The 26,301-nt window shown below is 38.3% G+C and overlaps 1 protein-coding gene across 1 annotated transcript; it reads left to right on the plus strand.

Annotated features, from left to right (window-relative positions):
* Positions 1-18,079: 18,079 nt before the first annotated feature.
* Positions 18,080-19,672, plus strand: LOC149163135 (protein NODULATION SIGNALING PATHWAY 2-like). The gene has a single exon (XM_089435356.1). The coding sequence runs from the start codon at positions 18,080-18,082 to the stop codon at positions 19,670-19,672; it is 1,593 nt and encodes a 530-aa protein (XP_089291482.1).
* The last annotated feature ends 6,629 nt before the right edge of the window (positions 19,673-26,301 follow it).

The raw sequence follows: 26,301 nt of genomic DNA on the forward strand, positions 1-26,301 counted from the left end.
CAGCACAATATTGGAGAAAGTTTATTGCTAACTTTTCCTTGATTGTAGCTCCCTGACATGCTTTAACATGATTGAACAAGGTGTTTCAGTGGGGAGGCAAACAGCAAAAAGCCTTCGACACCTTGAAAGAAAAGACTAGTACAACACTAGTACTAGCATTTCCAGATCTTCAAAGACCATTTGAGATTGAAACAGATGCCAATGACTATGCCATGGGAGTAGTGTTGATGCAAGATGGTAAACCCATATGCTATCATTCTTAGACATTTAATTCTGCAGTAGTTAATTATCCCACATATGATAAATAATTGTATTCAATAGTACAGAGTGTGAAAAAGTGGAAACATTACCTAATGGGCAAAGAAACAGTTATACATACTAATCATCAACCACTTCAATATTTGCACTCACAAACTAAATTGCAACAATTAAGACACTATATGTGGATGGGTTTTCTACAACAATTTCATCTTGTCATGAGATATAATAAAGGCATACACAATAAGGTTGCAGATATGTTATCCAGACCAATCATAAATGCATCTACTATACTTAAGCATAACTTAGTATTGCATGAAAGCTACATTGAACAATATGCTCAAGATGTAGATTTTAAAGATGTATATGAAACTTTAAGTCATAGCAAACAAGTAGAAGAATTGGATTATTGTGTTAAGTACCAACTCTTATATCATTTGGGAAAGCTATGCATTCCTCAAACGGAAAGAGTTAACATAATCTGAGAAGCACCTACTTCTCTAATATCAGGTCATTTTGGTGTAAGTAAAATAGTTTCACAACTGCAAAGATTCTGTTATTGGCCAAGAATGCATGAAACAGTTTCTAGATATATTAAAGGGTGTACCATGTGTGCAAAAAGCAAGCCCAACAATAGAAAATTAGGCTTTTACACTCCACTTCCAGTTCCTTCTCATCCTTGGGAAAGTGTTTCCATGGACTTTGTTGGGGGATTGCCAAAATCTAGAAAAGGTCATGATTATTTATATGTTATTGTGGAATAGTTCAGCAAAATGTGTATTTTAATACCTTGTAACAAGCAAATTACAGTTGAACAAATAGAAAAGTTGTTCTTTCAGCATGTATGGGTTCATTTTGGGTTACCCACTTCTATTGTCTATGATCAAGTTTCCCAATTTTTTGGGAAGTTTTGGTCAAGTCTATGGGAGTTGATGGACACCAGATTGAAGAAGAGCACAACATTTCATCCACAAACAGATGGCCAAACAAAGGTGGTCAACAAGACAGTGATCCAGTTGCTCAGAGGCTATTGCAGCAAGCATCCCAAACTTTGGGATGAACATTTATGTTATGTACAACATGCTTACAATCGTGCTAAACATTCTTCTACATAGAGATCTCCTTTTGAGACTTGTTTTGGTTTTACACCAAGGTCTCCCTTGGATTTTGTCTTTAGTAAAGACATAGTAGTTGATGGACAAGTGATGTGGACAAAGCAACCAGGTTCATTAAAAAGATCCAATAAATTCACCAGACAATGTAGGAACAACTGGAAAAGAGTCAAGCCAAGTACAAGGCAAGGCATGATAAGCATCGAATTGAGCATAGCTTCCAAGTTGGTGATCAAGTTTGGTTGTACATCAGCAAAGAAAGAATGGAAGGTGAAGGTAAGAAGCTGAAGCCAATAAGGTATGGGCCTTTCAAGATACTTAAGAAAATTGGTGAGAACACTTTTCACCTTGATTTACCAACTTACATGCACATCTATTCAGTAGTTAATGCAAAGAACTTGAGACTATTTGAACCTTCATTGATTGAAAATCCCGAAGAGCAAAGTCAGTTGCCTTCTATTGATGATCTGTTGCCTGAATATCTCAATGAGTTGTAGGAAGATACAGTTCTGGACAGGAAGGTGAGAACTACACGCAGAGGGGATGTTGAGTACCTCGGAATTGGACTCAAAGGTTCAAAACCAAGCAGTGCAAGATGGATAGAGCTTAGACAAGTGAGGAAGTTGTGTCCTCACTTGATTGATGCTTAAAAACCAACTTTTGGTGGTCCAAAATCCTTTTCAATGGGAAGGCATGATCCAAATGGATCCTAGAAAACCCTCTAAGTCTTGAAAGTCTTATAAACATTCAAGACTATCACAAAAGAAGAGCCTTTTAAAAATTTGAATTACACTATCAGGAGGCAAAAACACAAAGAAAACATTGAAAAACAGAGTATCGATGGCTTAAAACTACTTTGCATGGGAGCCGTCGGATCTAGATAATCAACGGTCCAGATCTGATCAGAAAATCGCAATCGGCGGAGGCTATTGGAGTCTATCGGAGGTGGCTATATGGGAAGCGCAACAACGATCAACATGATTAAACGAGAGCCATTGATCTATGCGCGCAGATCAATGGCCCAGATTCAATTGCGCTATCACATCGCTGATATATCTATATATATATATATATATAGATATATATATATATATATATATATATATATATATATATATATATTGACTTAACCGTGGCCCGGAGGATCGGTGACATGCGATTGCGATATCACAATATCGCATCGGAGCAATGCAAGGGAGCAGGGCTGATAACAAATGCGACTGCAATGAACTGGACCCGATAAAATTATAAATGATATTTGATATATTTTCAAGTCCGGAAAAAGGGCTTTTTCAATGTAAATCGCATTTTCGTTATATAAATGAAAAAAAAAAAAAATGCATCAATGCGATGAAACCGGACCCAGAAGGGTTTATTAATGTCGTTGTATACTATTTCAAGTCCGATATGAGCAGAATTTTCATATTTTAATGTATTTTTTAAATATAAATGGAAATTACAAAACAGTCAGGATTTCGGGCGGGTCATAGGGAATAAGTGGTTTTGGCTAGGCTACGCTTGAGCCCATACATTGGCTGCCACGTGTCCAGGCCCTAGAGAGAGAAAACCACCCTTATCGGGCAATTAACCCCATATGAATGAGCCGCCCAAAATGAACCACAGTTGTTGGATCTAGATCTCCCAGATCAATGGTGGGGATGCGATAAGCAACATAAAGGCGAACCTGATAGGAGTTATAAGGCGGGATTTGTTAGAAAATTATATATTACGGAGCAATGGAACACATAAAATATTGCAGAAATATAAACACAGAAAACGCACAAAACAAGAGAGACACAGATATACGTGGTTCACCCAGTTTGGGCTACGTCCACCTCGAACAGCCAGTCCTTCCTTTCTATTATCCAGCAAAATGAAGAGACACAACCTATAGCAAATCCACTGTAATATCCTCTGTTTTCTCTCACAGTCTCACCTCTCTGTTTCTTGCTCACACAGAATACACATCTATCACACAGCCTCAAATACAATACCCTCATACAAAGAGAGGGGTTGCCTTCTAGGGCAAAAAACCCTAAACAAACATAAGTTCTACCATCAGATCATCCGCCTAATGAATGGCCCAGATTGACTAGAAATTACTATACTTTTACAAGGCAATTTTACATTTATTTTTGGCTTTGGGGGCGCTGCCCCCGAGCCCCCGTCGGGGGACAGCTGGCCCCCAAACCCCCCAGCCGAGGGGGATGGGCCCCCCCGGACCCCCGCGGGGGGGACAAGTCCCCCCACACCCCCCCGCATGGAGGGGTGTACAAAACTTCTTGGGGTATACATCCGGCTGAAACAAAGACCTCTGAACAATCATGCTCCACACACAACAGGATTTATATTATTTCAAATCCAATAAATGGTAGATTGGCAGATTTCCTGTGTTTTTAGTGTATTTCTCTATGAAATAGAGAACACTGTTACTGGGGATTTCAAAGGCCCGATGACCCATTCCATTATAGAATAGGTGGCCACCATCCCTGAAACCGTTTAGCAATGATAGCAAACACTCAAAGGGGGGATCTGAGCAGACAGAGGTCGGGGAGCCAGAGAGCCCGAGAAAGAGAAATGAACTGACAGTGTCGATTGGATTTAAAGCCACAGACTGATAGAAACAGAGCAAGCAGTGCTGAGACAGAGAGCAGAGAGAGACGGAGAGTCAATGAGGAGAGCCTGTGTACTCATAAAGACTTGGGGGATCCAAGTAAAGCCTCATTGTTTGTATCTATGAGTGAGACTCAAATTGAGCTCACTTTTGTAAAAACTCTGTTTTGAAGACATAATAGAGAGGTCACCACTGAAGGCTGGAGTAGGAGACGTAGCCCAAGAGTGTTGGGTGAACTTATTAAACTTTTTGTGTTTATGTGTGTTTGTCTATTATGCTCTTTAACTGCTTCATTGTCTATGTATTTCGCAATCTTATCAATCCATTACACAAAGTAACATAGGCAAATCCATGCACATGAGTCTGTAATACCTTAATAATTGTCTAAGATCTCATTATCAGATCATGCGTTGTCAGCACCTCCACCTAGTTAGCTAATTGCTAACGGATTTGGGCTAATCCAAAGTCTAAAAGTGGGTTATTTATGTGTTATTTTGGGTATTTGTAATTACACCTAGGCCATGTAACATTAACTCATAACCAAAACCCTAATTTAACCCCAAAAGTCAGCTAGTTCATTCCTAAACTTGTCATGAAGGAATTCAAATGCATTTGCAGGGTTATAAAGGAAGTTTTTCTCATTGAAGATGGAGGAAAGTGGTTTTTGAGTTTTGTTTACAGATTCTGGAGGATATAGATTGTTTTTTGTTCAGTGTAACAAGAGCATCAGGAGTCAGAATTGGGAACCGAGACAGGGGTTGGAAAGCTAATTCAAAGAGATTTCTTGTGACAATGACCAGAAGTGCTTGCATGCACATTCAGTCTAGTTACTTGGCTGTGTAATCGATCTCCTTGGATTTAATCCTAATAAAGCGGTTGCCCATCTTGAAAGCGGACCCGAAGACGTAGTCCGTCAGGGACGAATTCCGTAATCAATCTTGCTGTCTAGTATCGTTGTGTTTTTTGCTGCTTTTCACTTCTATTTACATCTTGCTTATGTTTCAATTCTGTCGTAAAATCATTGATTTTCAATCGGTTCTCATGGTTAAAGTACTTTAAGTTAACATTCAGCTCACCAATGGCAATAATCAATTCTACTTCAGTTTAACATATGATCATTTCAAATCATATAATTTGGTATCAGAGTAGGTTGTGTTTGTAGAATTTTTCAGTGAATGTTAAGTAGGTCAAAGTCACAACGTCGAGAAGGAATCCTAGAGGAGATTGATCCAAAAGAATGGAAAGAGAAGAGTCGCTCATAAGTCGACCATGACAGGATTTGATGCAAGTGAAAATCCTGAAACTAAGATGAGTGAGGAATAGTTTCATCAAGAATTCTTGAGTATGCAGCAGATATTAGGAGAACTATATGAAGAAAAGAATGCAAGAGATGCAGCTCCTTCCTCAAAGACATCAAAGAAGGATAAAGGTAAAGGCAATGCTAATAAACCTCCTTCACCTCCATCATTTCCATCATCATCTTCTTCTTCGTCTTCTTCCAGTTCAGAATTTGAAACAGAAAACATCTCTTTTGAAACTTGATGTAAAATTTGAGTTACCTATTTATGAGGGCAAAACGAATCCTTAAATGTTAGATAACTGGATTAAGAATTTAGAAGTGTATTGTCGTATTCAGAACATTTCTGATGATAAAAAAAAAATCAATTAGCTACACTTAGAATGGGGGGAACAACTTTAATATGGTGGGAAGTAAAACTCAAATAGATGTAAAGCGGAAAGGCAAAGTCATCACTTCATGGTCTAAGTTTTTAAAAGCTCTTAGGAAACAATTCTATCCTTTGGGATACATGTAGCAAGATGTTATTGATTGGCAACATTTGAGGTAAGGTAAAGGGTAGAGTGTTCAGGATTTTACTCAGGAGTTCACAAAGAAAGCATTGGTGCTTGGTATTTCATTACCTACACATGAAACATTATTAAAATACATCGGTAATTTACATTCATATTTGCAACATACATTATTGATGTTTAATCCTGATGATTTTGATGAAGTGTGTGTTCAAGCCATAAATATTGAATCAGGTGGTAGACCATTCAAGTGTAAAAAATTTCTTTTTCCCACCCCGGTTTTCAGTTTCACCTTATTTCTCCCATATAGTTAAATGCCCATTCCCATAGCCATACATTTAACAGACTGAAAAAATAAATATTGCTGAAAACACAAATTCTGGAAATTTTTCAGAGTGCTGGAAATTGCAGAAATAAAAAATCAGCAATTAAAACAGCCATAAAAACACATTTAAACTCAGTGATTTTTGGTCAACTTGACCCTGGAAAAACCCCCTACAACTCTTGGGGAAAACCAGTTTGAGAGCTCTTCTTTATTTCTGGAAAATGCCTTTTACAGAGAAAATATTTTTCAGCAAAAAATCAGCAAAACAAAAATTTTTCCAGCAAGCAAAACTTATCTGTTTTCAGCCCAAACGACAATCTGAAAACTGCTGGAAGAGCTGTACGGACCGTACAGATGCACAGACTGTACGGACGTACGGATGTACGGACCGTACGGACTGTACGGACTGTACGGACGGCCGTACGGACTTGTACGGACAGCCCTCGGGAAAAGTGCAGAAAATCGCCTCCTCGATATTCGTGCTGAAAAATAATTTTTTCACTGTTTTGCTCACTAAATCTGCCTTTTTCTGCTTGTTCTTTATGCTGTTCAGATTTGCTGAAATGCTGCCTTGGTGTGTGCCAAACTGCTGCCTCTTTCTCCTCCTTGTCCAGAAATCTCCCTTGCTCTCTTGCTCTCCTTCTACCAATCTGCTCATGAAAGAATGAATGATCTTTTCCTCCTTTTCCTCCCTTAACCCAACCCTAAATGACTTTTGGGTGATCCCTAAATCCAATGGCTGAAATAGATTTAGATCAATGGCTGAGATTAAATGCTCATTTAAATCTCACTTTCTATTTTTTAATTCACCCCACTTTAATAAAGACCCACTTAGTCATTTATTTCCAAAGTCACTTTTCCTTTCTAATTTTTCATTGACTTTATAAAGTCACTTTAAAATTAGACTTAGTAACTTTATCACTTAAAGTCACTTTCAAATTAGATTTAACTTTATAAAAATTATAAAGTTACTTTAGGAGAAAAATTAAATTCTTTTGGACACTTTTCCCTAGGCCAAAGATCAAAGCCTTAGGGAACCACCTGTCCTCCGGTACCAAATTTCAACACTCCCTCTTACCGAGGAAGGTGTTCCTCACCACACCCATCTTGTCTCTGAAGTAGACATGCTTGCCCCGTGGTAAGGCTTTGGTAAGAATATCTGCAACCTGCTCATCAGTGGAAATATACTCAAGCTTTACAGCTCCCTTCTGAACATGGTCTCTGATGAAATGATATCTGATCCCGATATGCTTTGACCTGTCATGAAATACTGGATTCTCCGTGAGTTTAATGCAACTCTGATTATCACAGTAAATCACTGAAGGTCTCAACGGCTGACCAAATAAGCCAAACAACATCTTGCGAAGCCAGATGGCCTCACAACTAGCTAGACTGGCTGCCATATACTCTGCTTCCGCTGAACTCAGTGCTACTGACTGCTGCTTCCGGCTGAACCATGACACTACTGCTGAACCCAACCCAAAACAACACCCTGAAGTGCTCTTCCTATCAGAAGCACAACCTGCCCAATCAGAATCAGTGTATCCTGCCAATCTCACTCCATCTCCCTGCCTGTAGTCCAGACCATAATCCACTGTCCCCTGCAAGTACCGCAAAATGTGTTTTGCAGCCACCCAGTGAACCTTCCTAGGCTCACACATAAACTGACTCATCGTGTTGACTGCAAAACAGATATCTAGTCTGGTGTTGACCAAATACATCAAGGAACCAATCAGCTGCCTGTACAATGTGGGATCCACCAACTCGGAATCCGAAGCATGAAGCTTCTTCCAGTTGGTGATCATCGGTGTCGACATGGGTCTACAATCCTCCATGTGGAATCTGCTAAGGATGTCCACAATATACTTCCCCTGCCCCAGGAAGAAATGCCCCTCCTCCTGCCACACCTCCAAACCCAAAAAGTAATGCATCAAGCCGATGTCCTTCATCTCAAACTCCGCTGCAAGATCTCTCTTGCAGTGCTCTATGAGTCTCTCTGCACCTGTAATGATCAAGTCATCCACATACAGCACCAGAATGAGAGGCTCCTCACCAATCACAATAAAGTAAAGGTTCAGATCTGCCTCACTCTTTTTGAAACCCATCCCCTGCAAGTATGCATCTATCCTGGAGTACCAAGCTCTGGGAGCTTGCTTCAGGCCATAAAGGGCCTTCTTCAATCTGCACACATGGGACTCCTTCCCATGCACCTCAAAGCCCTGTGGCTGCTCAATGTACACCTCCTCCTGTATGAAGCCATTGAGAAATGCGGTCTTCACATCCATCTGGTGGATCTTCCAACCCATCTCTGCTGCTATCGATATAATGGAGCGGATCGAAGTATATCGAGCCACGGGAGCGAAGGTCTCCTCATAATCAACTCCCTCTACCTGTGAGAACCCTCTAGCCACAAACCTTGCTTTGAATTTCTCAATGCTGCCATCTGCAGCATGCTTTACCTTGTAAAGCCATCTGGAAGTAACCACGGATTTGCCCTCAGGCCTCGGCACCACCTCCCAAACATCATTCTTCATGATAGAAGAATACTCCTCCTGCATGGCCTCTCTCCAGACCTGCTGGCTAGCTGCCTCCTCATAGCTAGAAGGCTCAGAGTCAAGGATGCTGGTAACCATCGCCATATAGCTACAAAATCTCTCAGGTGGTCTACTCTCTCTGACCGGCCTCTTCGGCTCAGCAACAGATGTGGCATCTCTCAAGGTGTCCTGAAGCCACTTGGGCTTCCTCTTCCCTGAGCATGCTTCTCCCATAGGAGAATGAAACTCCTCCTCCTCATCCCCATCAGTAGCCTGAACTCCTGACTGTCTGTCTGCTGTCCTCTTGCCTGCACCTGAACCTGTAGAAGCTGAGGTACCGTGTGAACTGTCCATCAGTGGACTCCCTAGTGAACTGCTCTGTGAACTGCTCTGTATGCTGCCCGGAGCACCACCCCTCTGGCTCGGCGAGCCACTGCTCACTGATGGACCTGACATCCTCATAGATGTACCTCCGGATCCTCCTGATCCCTGCCCACTGGATCCCTGCGACTGACTCAACTGCTGCTGAGGGTCTGGCTGATCCAGATACTCTAACTCCCGTGACCTCCTAAAGGCCCTGTCCTCCTCGAACTTCACATCCCGTCTGACAACAACTTTCCTCTGTGCAGGAATGTAAATCCGAAAGGCCTTTGAGGTCTCACTGTAGCCCACAAAGATACCCTTCTCTGCGGTGGGCTCTAGTTTGGTCCTCTCCTCCTTGGGTATATAGGAGTATGTAATGCATCCAAGGATATGAAGATGACCAAGATCAGGCTTCTTCCCAAAGAAAGCCTCCTCCGGAGTCATGTGCCCCAAGGCACGATGCGGACTCCTGTTCTGCAAGTAAACAGCTGTGTTGCAGGCCTCTGCCCACAAGAACAATGGCAACCCCTGATCATATAACATGGCTTTGGCAGCCCCTATGATGGATCTGTTCTTCCTCTCCGCAACCCCGTTCTGCTGGGGGTTGTAAGGAACAGTGAACTCCCTCCTAATGCCTGCCTCTGCACAATAGTCAACAAACTCTCCAAGGGTGTACTCTCCTCCATTGTCCGACCTCAGGGACTTGATCTTTCGACCTGTCTGAGTCTCCACAAGAGCTCTGAACTCCTGAAACCGCTTGAAGACCTCACTCTTGGTCTTCAAGAAATAAATCCAGGTCCTCCTGGAGTGATCATCAATGAATAAGACATAGTACTCATATCCACTCAAGGAAACATGAGACATCCGACCGCTCACATCGGAATGAATCAAATCAAGTATCCCCGTCGCTCTGCTGTCACTGCTGGGAAAAGGGATTTGGCAAACTTGCCCATCGCACAACCTCTGCAAGTATCATGGTGATCAGTACTGAAATCTGGCACACCTGTAGTGATCTCCCGCAATGTCCTCAAGGCTCCATGAGACATGTGCCCCATCCTGCGGTGCCAAATCTCACATAGCTCAGAACTGCTAGCTCTGCTGTCGGTACTACAGCTCAATGCCAAAGGGGCTGGAATGCAAACTTGTACACCTTTGCATGGCGTACACCTATCACTCTAGCTGAATCAGCTGGAGAGCCCCTGGGATACATCAACACCTGTCCTTCCCTGAACAGTACCTCATATCCTCTGTCCTCCAACGCTGAGACGGATATGAGGTTCTTCCTCATCCCTGGCACATAAAGAACCTCTGACACCTTCAAGGAAGGTTTGGACTCCCTCTGAAATGTCACTGTCCCCACCCCGACTGCTCTAACAACTCTGTCATCACCGAGTACTACCTCAATATCAGTGCCACTCTCTGAAAGCTCTGAGAAGTACTCCCGGACTCCTGTCATGTGACGTGAAGCCCCACTGTCCACATACCAGATACCTGTAGATGCTCCGCTAATCGAGGGAAAAGCATGCTCCCTCTGAACCTGTGTGGCAGGTGATCCTGCACTAGAGGACTCACATGTAGTGAACGCAAACTCCCGGTCAAAACGACCTGCAAAGTCCTCAATCTCAGCTGACGCTGCCACATCCTGGGTCTTCCCCTTCTTCTTCTTCTTCTCCGGACACACAACTGCATAGTGTCCCATCTTCTAACAATTCCAACACTTCACTTTGGAATAGTCCTTTTGTGAGTTACCCTGTTTACCTTTACCTTTGCCTTTGCCTCCACCACCGCTTGTGGAAGCCTGCTTCTTCCCTTTGCCTTTCTTGCCTCCTGCCACCAGTGCTACGTCCTCATCCTGCTCAACTGGCTTGGCTGCCCCAAGCTGTCCTTTCCTGATCTCTGTCTGTATACAATCATCCCAAAACCTCTCCCATGTGGGAAGGGTCTCACGTGCACAAACCCCATCAGCAAAGTTCAACCATGAACGGGGGAGGCCATTCACTGCAATACGCACCAACTCAGTGGATGGAATGGCCTCTCCAATCGCTGCCAACTCATCTCTCACATTGGTAATCTTTGTGAGATATCCAGCTGCACTATCATTCCCCATCTTAATGTTCTTCAGCTTCTCCTTCAGGACCATCTTCCGGTTCTCATTGGTACTCTGGTAGAGATTGGACAATGCTGTCCACATCTCATGGGCATTGCTCTTTCCTCTCACATGAGGAATGCAATGGTCTTTGATTCCGTCTAGAATCAGCCTCTTACCCTTGTTGTTCTTTCTATTATAAGCTGCCAACTGAGTAGCATCAGTAGGCACAACAACAGGGTGCTGTGCTGTATGCACCATGATATCCCAGACTTCTGCCTCCTCAAAGATACTCTGCATTCTCTCCTTCCAAACGCTGTAATTTGTATGCCCATCCAACCTATCCTCCACCCTCAATCCCAATGACATCTTGCTGTCCTAAAACTGAAAAATAGCACTGCTGTGGTAAAGATAAAACTGCTGTTTATGAAAAATCAGCTTGCTGGAATTTTCTGAGTGAAAAAATCAGCAGCTGTATTTTTTTTCCTTTTGCTGTCCCAAACTGCCCTTCAGCGCTCAAGCTCTGATACCATGTAAAAATTTCTTTTTCCCACCCCGGTTTTCAGTTTCACCTTATTTCTCCCATATAGTTAAATGCCCATTCCCATAGCCATACATTTAACAGACTGAAAAAATAAATATTGCTGAAAACACAAATTCTGGAAATTTTTTAGAGTGCTGGAAATTGCAGAAATAAAAAATCAGCAATTAAAACAGCCATAAAAACACATTTAAACTCAGTGATTTTTGGTCAACTTGACCCTGGAAAAACCCCCTACAACTCTTGGGGAAAACCAGTTTGAGAGCTCTTCTTTATTTCTGGAAAATGCCTTTTACAGAGAAAATATTTTTCAGCAAAAAATCAGCAAAACAGAAATTTTTCCAGCAAGCAAAACTTATCTGTTTTCAGCCCAAACGACAATCTGAAAACTGCTGGAAGAGCTGTACGGACCGTACGGATGTACGGACTGTACGGACGTACGGATGTACGGACCGTACGGACTGTACGGACTGTACGGACGGCCGTACAGACTTGTACGGACAGCCCTCGGGAAAAGTGCAGAAAATCGCCTCCTCGATATTCGTGCTGAAAAATAATTTTTTTCACTGTTTTGCTCACTAAATCTGCCTTTTTCTGCTTGTTCTTTATGCTGTTCAGATTTGCTGAAATGCTGCCTTGGTGTGTGTGCCAAAATGCTGCCTCTTTCTCCTCCTTGTCCAGAAATCTCCCTTGCTCTCTTGCTCTCCTTCTCCCAATCTGCTCATGAAAGAATGAATGATCTTTTCCTCCTTTTCCTCCCTTAACCCAACCCTAAATGACTTTTGGGTGATCCCTAAATCCAATGGCTGAAATAGATTTAGATCAATGGCTGAGATTAAATGCTCATTTAAATCTCACTTTCTATTTTTTAATTCACCCCACTTTAATAAAGACCCACTTAGTCATTTATTTCCAAAGTCACTTTTCCTTTCTAATTTTTCATTGACTTTATAAAGTCACTTTAAAATTAGACTTAGTAACTTTATCACTTAAAGTCACTTTCAAATTAGATTTAACTTTATAAAAATTATAAAGTTACTTTAGGAGAAAAATTAAATTCTTTTGGACACTTTTCCCTAGGCCAAAGATCAAAGCCTTAGGGAACCACCTGTCCTCCGGTACCAAATTTCAACATCAAGTTTTCAACACAATCATCCAAAGAGTTGGAAATCAAGGATTCCAATGATGGTAAGGGGAAGAAAAATTTGAAGATAAAGAAATCAGCGACATCTCATAAGGAAAGACCTACTTGTTCTCATTGCCAGAGAATCAGTCATGATGAATCTAGGTGTTGGAAACTTCATCCCGAACTTAAGCCCAAAAAGTTCCTTAAAGAGAAGGATGAAAAGAAAGCAATTGCAGTAGTCCAGCAAGATCTAGGTTCTGATTCAGATGATGAAAGGAGGATAACTGCCATAGTATCGAAAGGTAAAACTTCTGACACTGGTTCAAATTTGAATACTATTGCATCTTCATCAAACATAAATTCTTCAAATGAGGATAAAAGAGTTGAATTATTTAACATAAGGATAACTTCTAAGCACACAAAAATAGATACAATGTTTCAGAGTGGATCACAGGAAAATTTGATATCTGAATATTTAGTTAAGAACTTGGGTTTGGATACACATAGTCATTCAAGACCTTACCCATTAGGATGGCTAAATAAATCAACTCAGATAAAAGTCACAAAACAATGTCAATTAAGATTTTCCATTACAACTAATTACATTGATGAAGTTGAATTAGATGTGGTTCCAGTAGACATACGTGGAGTTGTCTTAGTATGTCCTTATCTTTATGATCATGATGCAGTATTTTACAAGAGAGAGCATAAATATCACCTTAAGAAAGATGAGGTTGAATTTATTGTTAGGGCACATCAAAGTAAAAACCACTTGAATTTATTTGTTGCTAATCAAATGAAGTGATTAATAAGTTCAAATAAGAGATTTGTAATCATGTGTGTAAAGGAACAACATAAGAATCGACATGATGTTTGTTCAAGTTATGAGTCTCATCTTAAAGATAGTTTGATCAAAGAGGTAGAAGAGTTTTCAGTTCTATTTAAAGAAACCAAACATCTTACTCATAAGCAGGGAATACAACATGAGTTATAGTTGATGCCTAAAACTCCTCTTCCTAATGTCAGAATGAATCAATTCATTCCAAGTTTGGAAGTTAACAGTTACAAGGATGCAGGTCAGTATTGGGGAAAGCCAGTGTTAAATTTCTCTTGTATTGTGTCACCATTTCATGTTTCAAACAATTTGAAAGCCTCTTTTCAAGTGGAGAGGAAGCCCATTTGTTTTCATATCAGATCCTTTTCTAAAGCAGTGTTAAAGTATCCAATATATCTAAGGGAAACTTATGCATCAGGGGAAAGTGCTAATCAACGGAAACATCATTTACTGAATGAAGAAACAATGATTAAAATAAATCATCCGACATTTCAATACTTTCAAACTCAAACTAAGTTGCAGCAGTTTTCATATTACAGTTTGATGGGTTTATTGCAGCAAGTTCACTTAGTAATCAGGAATGAGGAAAGTATATCAAGTCAAGTAGCTCGTTTGATGTCAAAAATGTCTTTAATTGTCTCTGTCATTCCGCAATATAGATTGTTAATACATGTCAATAGTATTGAACAATATGCTGTAGAGATTGTTTTCAAAGATGTTTATGAATCACTCATGCATGGTACTTCGTGGAAGGAAGTCAATTTCCATGTTAATAATAGGTTATTTGACCATCTTCACAAGTTGTGCATATTGTAGATGGATGGAACAGTTCACCGATTCAAAATGTGCCATGATTACCATCATCGGGGTCATCACTTTCAGGTTGTTGATCGAATGTATTGGTACATCATCAAGGAAAGGTGGAGAGAACGGGAGCTCTACCCTCACCTACTATCTATCTAGTCAAACTTTTGTGGTCCAAAAGCTTTCAAGTGGAGAGGATTGATCCACGAGGATCTTGTCAAATCAGTTGCACAGGTTCAGTTTTGTCGTCAGCATTCAATGTCCGGTGTCTTCAACTTCTACAGCGATGTTTATGGTTCAAGTTGTCGGGTGATGTCAATGGTTTTCATGGTGTTTGAAGGATAAGGGTTTTGTACCTGGTTGAAGACATGTGAATGTTGTCAGTTCCGCTGGGGTTTGGTTGTCGACTCATGTTCCTCGTCAGTTTCGACAGGGTTTTCTTGTCAATTTTGGTCCATGGTTATCATCATGTGGGTTTGAATGTCACTTTGTGACAATTGGTTGTAAATGGGTTTTCTTAATGTAACGTCTAAAACCTAAACCCTAACCTAGAACCTAATCCAAGCATTAAAAATGAATTAACCCTAAGCTAAAACCAATTCATGTCATGTAATACATATTACCAAATCCATTGTATAAACATTACAATGCATTACAAAACCTATACTAAACCTAAGTTTTACACCTAAAAACCCTCTCAGGCTATTACAAACCAAAACATTGCAAAACAATATAAAACACAGTCTTAAACCGCAGCGGTTAGCTGCATCGGAAATGCGGGCTCATGTGAACACCGAGAAGTCACTGCAGTGTAGACCGCGTGGAGATATCAACCATAACCACGGGAGTTAACCGTGATATGTGAAGACTAGGATTAAACAACCGTCAACCGTCAGCAGATTAGCAGAACCATCGGAGCCCAAACCGCGGGGGTTACCCGCCTGTGCACATGCGCTATTAAAGCCTCTACCATGTAACATTAACTCATAACCAAAACCCTAATTTAACCCCAAAATTCAGCTAGTTCATTCCTAAACTTGGCACGAAGGAGTTCGAATGCATTTTCAGGGTTATAAAGGCAGTTTTTCTCATTGAAGATGGAGGAGAGTGGTTTTTGAGTTTTGTATGCAGATTCTAGAGGATATAGGCCGTTTTGTTTTCAGTGTAACAAGAGCATCGGGAGTGAGAAATGGGAACCGAGACAAGCGTTAGAAAGCTAATTCAGATAGATTTCTTGTGACAGTGATTAGAAGTTCCTACATGCACATTTAGTCTGGTTAATTTTCTGTGTAATTGACCTCCTCATATTCAATCCTAATAAAGTAGTCACCCATCTTGAAAGCGAACCCAGAGATGTAGTCCATTAGGGACGAACTCCATATTCAATCTTGTTTTCTGGTATCGCTATGTTTTTTGTTGCTTTTCACTTCTATTTTCATCTTTCTTATGTTTCAATTTCGTCGTAAAATCATTCCTTTTCAATCAGTTCTCACGGTTAAAGTACTTTAACTTAACATTCAGCTCACCAATGGCAATAATCAATTCTACTTCAATTTAACATATGATCATTTTAGATCAATATATATATGAGAAAATAAATATAATATTAAAATAATAATTAATCTAGGCAACCTAAATAATTCCATATATATATATATATACTAAAAAATTTAGCTCTATACAAAAAAAGGCATTGATCTTCTCAAGACAAATGGGGTTCCTTTGATGATGGACTCACTTAAAAGTTCAAAAGGTAGTTAAAAACTCTATAACATGTTATTCCACACTTATTTAATCAACTACACCTTTATGGATTCATTATTTAAAATTTGTACGTGAATTGTAGGGATTTAACCTGCATAGAATATTCAGATATAGTGGTATACACAAATGAAAGGCTAAGATTTATTTTCAAAGTAGTAATGTATTTTTTCCCTTTTAATTAATTTAATGAATTAGAGAAAAAACGTCAAATAAACTTCAAATGAACAAGTTCGATATGAAATGAGTTATAGATTTTTGGGTATGTGGTATTGATAAGTCATGGTATTCCGCATCTCCTAACCATTTAATTTATATTGCTGTGCTAATTGATATAGATTCTTTAATATATAAAGATAAACCAGTTTATTAAGATATGAAATTGGAATTATCTATCATCCACATCACTAATTGCATATTTTTTTCCAATCATTTTCAGTTTTCTATTAAAATTATATGGTTGTGCTAATTGATATAGATTCTTTAATATATAAAATTATTAAGATATGAAATTGGAATTATCTATCATCTACATCACTAATTGCATATTTTTTTCCAATAATTTTCAGTTTTCTACTATCTATAATAAATGCCTATAGACATCAATCCATGATAAACATCAAATTATACGGTTGTGCTAATTGATATAGATTCTTTAATATATAAAAATAAACCACTTTATTAAGATATGAAATTGGAATTATCTATCATCTACATCACTAATTGCATATTTTTTTCCAATCATTTTCAGTTTTCTACTATCTATAATAAATGCCTATAGACATCAATCCATGATAAACATCAAAATACTTGTTTCATAATACATTTCATATTGTTAAAATTAAAAAATCACAAAAATTAACTAAACTATAACTTTATTATTATTATTATTACTATTACTATTATTATTATTATTATTATTATTAAAGGAATTAGTATATGAGATAAAGATATATATATTTTAAAAGCATGTAATAAAATTCTTAACAATGGAGATACCTCTTCACTTTACCATGTAGATTCTTCAATTGTAAATATGCTTTGTTATAATATCATGGCTTATCAATACCAATACCAAAAAAACCACAACTCATTTCATATAACACTAGTTCATATGACATTTCTTTAAAATCATCAATTTAATTTCATATGACACTAGTTCATATGACATTTTTTTAAATTGATCAATTTAATTTCATATGATATTAGTTTATATAACATTTTTTTTTAAATCAATCAATTTAATCTCATATGATACTAGTTTATTATAACATTTTTTTTAAATTGATCAACTTAATTTCATATGGCACTAGTTCATAGTATCATATTCATATGACATTTTTTTAAATTAATTAATTTAATTAAATTTACATAGTCATAATTACTATTTTTTAATGACTCTCAGCTTTTAATATGTAATTATTACTAAAATTATTTCATAATACTCTTTTAATATATAATTACAATTAAGAATATTCCATAGTATTAATTTAAACGGGTAAAAACTCTATTCCAAAATCAACACAACTATCAATATAATTAAAAATTAAAAGCAATACATACAAATTAAATTAATTTAATACTTTCATCAATAATGTAATATAAAACTATGTCCAAAGTCAAATTCGACGGTAGTTCGCGGTCTCTATATAGATCAATGAAATCACTGAGACTCACATGATCATGAACCGTGCAGCTGCCAGCGTGAAGAAACCGATCTTTATTTATCACGTTACATTGCTGTATATGAATCATTGTCCAGAGGCAGCCAAGTCGCTCTCCTCTGGGATCGGGTCGGTAAATGAAGTTTTAATTTTTACAGAATTTGGAATATAGACAGCATGGAAGCTGGAATGGGAGCGTTAAGTTTTTCTGAACAACATTGTGATCATATATTCAATAATCTACTGGATGGATGTTAATTGGCATAGTAAAACTCCATCCACAGCAGTAGAACAGTTGGACATGGATTTGGATGTTCCCAAATGGGATGATTTAATTATCGACGACGTCAATGGCTGTTCCATTAATAATCTGTCGTTGCCAAAAGACTTGCAGGCAATCGAGGAGTATTTAATGGATGCAGAGCTGCAAGATGAGAGTGATAATATCGAGGAAGACCTCATATCGTGTCATAGGAAAGATACCATCATCTTCCAATACCCAATAGACAGTACAGACACAATCTCTAGTGAGCAGCCTGCTGTATTCCATGGGGGTCCACTGGTTTCTGACTATACTGCGACAGACAGCAACAGATCAGAATCAATCGCACCAAACAAAGCAGGTTCGTCCTCTGTCGATGTTGATCATGGCAGCGTTGAATACAAAGGATTGAGACTGCTACATCTCTTGACAGCATGCGTGGAGGCAATGTCCGAGGGAGCACAAGATCTGGTGGAGGTTATCCTCTGCAGGTTGCGACAGCTCGTTTCTTGCACCGGCTCCACCATGGAGAGAGTGGCTTACTATCTTTTCGATGCTCTACTTCACTCTAATGTCAATATAGATTCGCTCACCCATTTGGAGCTCGATAATAAGACCGGTAAGGAGCATTTTCTTGGAGCTCTAAGGCTGCTGCATGTAACTTATCCTTACATTCGAATACCTCACTTAACCGCTAACGAATGCATTCTGGAAGCTGTTGTAGCCGCTGGCTGTGGTAATAATGTGGGAATCCATGTCATTGACTTCGATATCATGGAGGGTATGCAATGGCCGCCATTAATGGAGGCGTTGAGGAATAATGATGATGTTCGTCACTTGAGAATCACAGCAATCAAATGGGCAGACAACGAGGAGGACGAGTCTGATCTGCACTATTCTGGGCATACCGGAAGAAGGTTGTCGGAGTATGCAGCCTCTGCGGGGATCCCATTTTCGTACCAAGAAACGGATTTGAAAGGTGTGAAGGACATCCTGCCGTCCCAGGAGGGGGAGATTGTAATAGTGAACTGCATGTGGCAATTGCCTCACATGCTCAATCTCAGAAATAAATCACACTTACTGGAGTTCCTAGTTGGCGCACGCCACCTGAATCCAGTGGCCGTCACGCTCGCTACGGGTCCCCATGGAACAGAGAGTGACACCGCCAACTTCCTAGAGAGCTTCACTCGTCGTTTGGAGGAACTGTGCGCGATTTTCGATTCGCTTGAAGCTGGACTACCAGACCATGTACTCGCCAGAGCGACGGTGGAGCGCATATTCTTTGGGGCAGCCATGTCGAAGAGAGTCTTGAGTAGTGCCCACGGCGATCATATCCCGGCGGATACCACCGATTCCAACGTTGTTGATCTGCCGCGGAGGTGTGGTTATGAGGAATGTAGTGTAAGCAACGACAACATGATTTATGCAAAATATAACGTGCTCATGTGCAGCGGCCGCAACGGATGTTATGGAGTAGAAATGGTGGGGCATCATCGAGTGGTTCTCAGATGGGGTTCTACCCCTTTGGTGTGGGTTTCAGCATGGAAGTCACCCTCATCATCATGTATATCCAATTGAATGAGAATGGAAATTTCTTTGCCATTTGAAGGTTGGAACACATACCAGACGCACCTTGGAATCTCTTAAATATGCAACCAATGCGTAACCACAGGTGGGTTATTTGTATAGTTTGAGCTTGTGAAAAAATGAACATGCAAGCAAACTTATTTCTAGGTGTGTAAGGATATTCAGCAAATTTGTTGTACGCCTGTATATGAACTTCTCAATCAGTTGAGAAAGTTCTCAGTATTATACGAACTCAACTTATTGATGAATATGCGTTTTCCTCCGCAAGAAATCCAGTCATCAGATTTAGCGGGTTAAACTCCGTGTACGGATCATAACTTGCACAAGAAACAGAAACTTTCCTTCTGCAAGGTTAATGTGTTGAGTTTCGGGAAATTGACATCAGCTTATTAAATTTTCCTATCATACAGTGCAGGTCTAACTTTTATGTTTTCTTACTTGTCCCATTCCAATGTATAGATAGATTTAATATTTAGATGATACAAAACCCAGAAAATTTAAAATTCGCACTGAAAGTACTCCGCGTTTCCCTATCATCAGCATGACATTTATCAGTCCTCGTAGGAATGGGATACGGCCCCTCTTCGTTGTTTGCCTTTTCATTTATCGTTCGCATTTTTTTTTCATCCAGCTCTTATATAAATAATTTACCATTGACATCTGCAATGGATATTTAAAGTTTGATGTCGTAGATGTTAATACAGTAGCAGCGCAGGCGGCTGGAGTGTCAACAGGTGGAGCCGTGGACGTTAACCTGTGTCAATAGACTGTCACCTAATGGCTCTCATAGTAGTAGGGAGGCGTTGAGATCAGATCGGTTTAGATGTAAAGAAGAGAGATACAATGAAGAGATTATGCCGGTTTAGTTACAATTTTACATGGTATTATAGTTCATAGGGTCAGGAAGAGGGAATTTGCATGTACAGAAGATTGCAGATATTGGAAATAATGGACTTTTCACATTTGACAATTCTCACGCCATCTATTTCAAATGGAAGCCAAATATTATATTTGAATTGAAGCCAAATATTATATTTCAATTGAGCTATTGGGAATAATGGATTTTTCTATATTTCAAATGGAAGCTAAATATTATAATTCAATTGAGCTATTAGAAATAATGGACTTTTCACATTTGACAATACTCACATCATATAACTATTTCTCTAATGAACTTTTCATATTTGACAATTCTCACATCATATAACTATTTCAAATAGAAGCTAAAGATTCTATTTCAACTGAGAAATAAAGGCTTGTATCACATAACCATGGAATTAAAGATTAAATTAAATTCTGCAGTTGAAAATTTCAAATATTTCAACGACATGTAGGAGACCTTAAGTCTCATACTTATTTATTTCTCTAGAGTCACTGTTGAAGTATGCACTACTCTAAAAAAAGTTTGGACCATTTTGGAGACTCTCTTTGGGAAGCATAATCAAATGTGGGGTCACATCCTTGAAAATGAGCTCAACTTATTGGATCCAAGCAATTTAGAAATCATTCAAGATTCATTCACAATATTCAAAGCTTTGTTACTATAGTTGAAAGAATGCATAATCAATAAATCCAAGCAAGAAATCTAATTACTTCTTGCCATGTTGTCAAAATTAGGTCCAACTTACGCTAGATTTATCTCCACTTTTCACACAATGAGGCTTGCCACAAGAGCACCTTAAAAGATTCCCACACTCAATGCTTTTATTGAGTCCCTAATACATGAGAAACATTAGCTCATAAAGATGGGCATCTTGAAAAGTTCCAAAGTCCATGCACTTGACGTGCATGAAAGGGGCCATGCCAACTCTTTTAGATAGCTAATTCTCGAGATTAAGGTTGGGTTAGTTTGTGACACGTTGAGTGGTTATTAGAGTCCAAGAAGATCCGAAAACTAAATTAATGGTTTCTTGTATGTATTTATACATACACATTGTACATCATTCATTAAGATCAATCATTAATATATAGTTGAGATTGGTTTCCAATTGTCATGTCTTACAGTGGTCTGAGAGTGAGTAAAATGCTATGATGAATGAGAGTGTGGTTAATATGATATGTCTAATAAAATGAACCATGGTTGCGTGGCCTTCTTATAGAGCATTGGTGAAGCAAAGCGAGGAATATCAGAGTTGTGAAGTCAAGCATGGAGGCCAGTTGATTACTCTTTGAACCTTTGATGTAGGAGCGAGTTTGATTTTGCTTGGTGTATTTTGGAAGTTGTTTTAGTAGACTTTTACATTCGTTCAACATTTTTCCACGTTTCAAGTGAATGGGATTCACTCCATATGATTCTTCCTAGTACCTTGTTCGAACATTCAAAGCTCACCAGATTGAGGAGGGAGACCATCCACAAAGCCGATACTTTCTTAGATGATCGAGAACACATCAAATCAACATCACATATGCTTGCATGGAATGTTTCCTGGAAAACATTGAGGAGAAACTGACTTTGTTGATGAAATAAACCACAGAGCACATAACAACGAATTGACACGGCGAGGAGACCCAATCTGCACTTGTTTAATGATGAAGTTTTGTATCTGTCTCCATGCACATCAGCCAACTAGTTGCATAAATCATTGAATGAGGGTCCACCTCTTAGAACTCGATGAAGAAAACTCCATGTTTTGTTTTCCTCAATTTCACTTCAGATGTCATCATACAAAGCTTGCAGTATTGTTTGATGAGTATTGTTTCTTTATGAACATAAGTTATATTAATTCTTGAAAATAGTTGGTAGAAGTTCTTCATATGATCCCTTTGGTAAGTGTCGTACCAAAAGCTTCAAAAGTATAAATCAAAATATGTGCAGAGATCATAGTCATTCTGTATTTCTGTAAAAAATTTCACTGTCATTAACCCTTAGTAAATTCTTGAATGGTATTCCAGAGGCTCGGCTTGATATTATTATAAGCATGTTGTGGAATTTTTTTATAATTAAAGAAAATAATTTGCAATCACTTATTGTATTCAAACAAGAAATCAAACATTGAGGCATAATGACTTGTTGAAGGAGGAATTTATATAAAAGTCCTACATGGATCAGCATCAATGTCGAAGTGATCATTGACATCACACAGTCTCCATGCAAGAAGGGATTACAATGGTCATTTGTTGGAGAAACAATCAGATGAGATATGTATTTAGTGAATACCAGTGCAGAAGGTTGTGATAATTTTATCTTATACTAAGATCACATGTGTATGAAGAAAATTTGACTGGATGCTAGAGCATTGTGAAAATGTTTGAGAAGATTTCGAAAACCATTTTAATAGTGTTGGTTGATTTTAGTCGTAAATTTGAGCAAAAGAATTGTCATACAATGGAGGTATTGGAGAAATTGGTTAATCTAGAGTGTGGAAATTACAAGTTTCCAGATCTTTAAGTGCCAGGAGAATTCTTGCAAAATCTGCGGGACAGGTGTCGTGCCCAGGTGAGTGCGACTTTTGGAGGCTTGGGACCCACTTGATTGTTCTCATTTCTCCATATGTTGAATATTTATTCTAGTTGCTCTTTATGCTGAATTTATGGTAATGAGTGTCATGAAACCATTATAGTTAATATTATTCATAAAAACTTGATTATGTAGTTGTGACTTGTGCTTTTTTTATGAGTCAATTTGTTAAAATTACTTTGTAATGCGGTTGCATTTTCAGTTGAACTCGACACTCGGTTAAATCATTGTAAGTTTGCTTGTATTGGGTGCATTCTTAGTGAAAAAAATGACCAAAGTCGATGATTTGTTACAGTTATTAAGAAATCTTATATTTTCCATAACGATGCCCAAATCAGCAAGGACACACTATTTGACATCCAAACATGTTTGCAAAATTCTTAAAGCAAAATTGAATTCTTGGAGATAGAGCCATAGTTTCAGCGAGATGAACTTCACAAGAAAAATTGTGCTTCTAAATTGGTGTTTATTCATAACAACACTTTGCTTGAGTCAGATTCTAATCTACGGTCAAGGATGGATCAAACCATTTCAGGAGCAAATTTGGGTGTAGTGGAAAGTCATGTTTAGGCAAGTGTATGCGAGAGTCATTTTCATACATATGTGAAGCATGTCGTTCCCAAAAAAATTATAAGATCGTGGGAAGAAATTATGCATAAAAAAGATAGAACTCATTTGGGATTTAACAAATATTTCCTGAGTGTATCTTTTCATCTTCCTGATTTTTCAAACCTATACAATTTCGAAGTGCTAGATTTCTTGATGGTGTTGTTCCAAAACAAATTGATTGATGTCAACAGTGTAATAGAGTTGAACATGTGAAAGATCAATGTTTTGATATTCACCTGTGTGAGCTTTGTGAAAAAAAAAAGTCAACATTCAAATAGATATTCCAGAAAGAAGACTATGGAAAGAGAGATACTAAATTTCGAATGGATTTCTTCTTGGGATTTGTCAAAAAAAGCCAAGAAGATTAACAAGTCATATCGCACGATATGTTCGAGAGCATTGACCAACCTTGTAGGGATGAAGAACACTTCATCTTCTCACCTTGTATCCAACAAGGGGTGAATTATTGATGGTCTACTACAGGTTTGAACATGTCAAGCGAGCCTGAATCAAATATCTACTGAGCCACAACCTATACCAGTTAAAGTCAGAGTTGTCACTAGAGAGACTTCAGTTTTTGTTGAATGAGTTTTTTTGTGAACGAGCACTTCTAGATTCATAATTATTCGAGGAACTACATTGATAGTTCCAGAGTTGGACACCACATTTTTTGTTGATCTGAGAATTGTTGTGAAGGTTCCATATGTGGGTATCGTTTGTGGTTTTCTCTTAAAAACCATCATCTTCACTTTGTGGTCATCCATTGAAAGCCATTCCTAAGAGACATTCAACTCTTGGATGATATGCAATTTTTCATTTTGAGCTCTCATTCTTGGACTTTGATACATCCCTTCGGATTAAGGGGGGAATGTTAGATAACTAATCCTCGGGATTAAGGATGGGTTAGTTTTTGTTATGTTGAGTGGTTATTAGAGTCCAAGAAGACCCAGAAACTGAATCAACAATTTCTTGTATGTATTTATATGTACACATTGTACATCATTTATTGACATCAATCATTAATATATAGTTGAGTTTGGTTTCCAATTGTGTTGTCTTACAAACTCGAAATCCAATCAACAATCTAAACGAAAAGGAAAGGAAAAAGAACCAAACCCAAGAGAGGAAGGAAATCCAAAACCTCTAAATGAATCTACAAACTTAAAGTAAAATAAGAGAAGGGAGGGGAAATCAAAATGTATATTCCAACTACAATTACCATTTAGAACCATCATGCATGAAGAAGACAATTGATCTCATGGTGTAGACTCTTCAGCAAAAAAATATTGGTGATTGTATTCCACGAATTGTTAAGAGGAAGTAGGGAGAAAAAGCACTTGAAACAAGAGGGAATGCACATGAATTAGTTGACATTTATTCTTTTTAGGATGCATGGATGACATATTCTAGATTTTCACATCACAAGGCAACCACAAAAGATTCTATCTTATCTCTAACATGTATTGGTCCTCCTATTGTCATGGGAGATGATTCTCTAATAGAGGAAAATGGACAAGGGAGGGTAGATCTTGGAGATGGAATTTTTGAAAATGTATTACACATTCATAAGCTTTTAGTAAATTTTGTCTCTATATATCAAATGACCCATATTGGCACCAAAAGGAGAGTTGAATTCACCCAAGATTTGAGGAGAATATATGACATGGAGGATAATTACAAAATTGTTGTTGCTAAGGTAAATAATTAGTCTCATCTATATATTTTTTTCTAAATTTGTTCCTTAATCATATTCCACTTCACTACTAACTCGTGTAAATGAGGAAAGTAGAATTGGCATGAAAGGTTTGGAAACTTCAATTTTAGATGCATGCAATAACCTAACAAATAGGGGAGGGTGAAAGGCCTACCTGCTATATAATTTTATGGTGGAAGGCCTTCTTTCCCTTGGATATTTTTCATAATGATCGGATGGGGCCATTTTCATATCCTTCCACAATCAAATCCAACCATGTAATAACATTCATAGATTATCACTTGAGATACACATGGGAGTACTTTCTCGAACTTAAATCCAAAGTAATTTAGCATATGAATATTTTCAAAGCACATACATAGAAACATTATGGAAATATGATTAATATACTCCATCAATTAATGGGGGGAGGGGGAGTTTTTCAACAAGGATGTCTAACATTTTTGTGATGATCTTACCATATTCTAAAAAACACCATTCACTAAGAGACCACTAGTGAGGAGAATTTATTTTACTAAATTGTATTAGGACTTGTCATCCAACCCCACCCTTTTTACATAAAATACATACACAATCACATGTCTGTCACTAGAGAGACTTGAACATTGGTGCAGTAATAACAAAATCTCCCTTTCACTCGTTAGTCACACCATTGTTGACACTATTAATACACACTTTTATTATATAAATGACTCAACATATAAGTAATATAATTAAAATTACCTTTACAACAAAAAAATTAATAACTAGGGCATGTTATATCTACTCATACACAATACATATTGGATATGAACTATTTTATTTATCGATTTGATAATATATTGTTGTTTGAGTTGGTAA

This window comes from Pinus tabuliformis, chromosome 5_2, assembly GCF_031772625.1.
Source record: "Pinus tabuliformis cultivar Carrire ecotype Pingquan chromosome 5_2, CPIR1, whole genome shotgun sequence".
NCBI lineage: Eukaryota > Viridiplantae > Streptophyta > Pinopsida > Pinales > Pinaceae > Pinus > Pinus tabuliformis.

What these genes read in the sequence shown, in the direction of transcription:
- LOC149163135 (XM_089435356.1), top strand. Translation starts at nt 18,080, where the DNA reads ATGGATGTTAATTGGCATAGTAAAACTCCATCCACAGCAGTAGAACAG.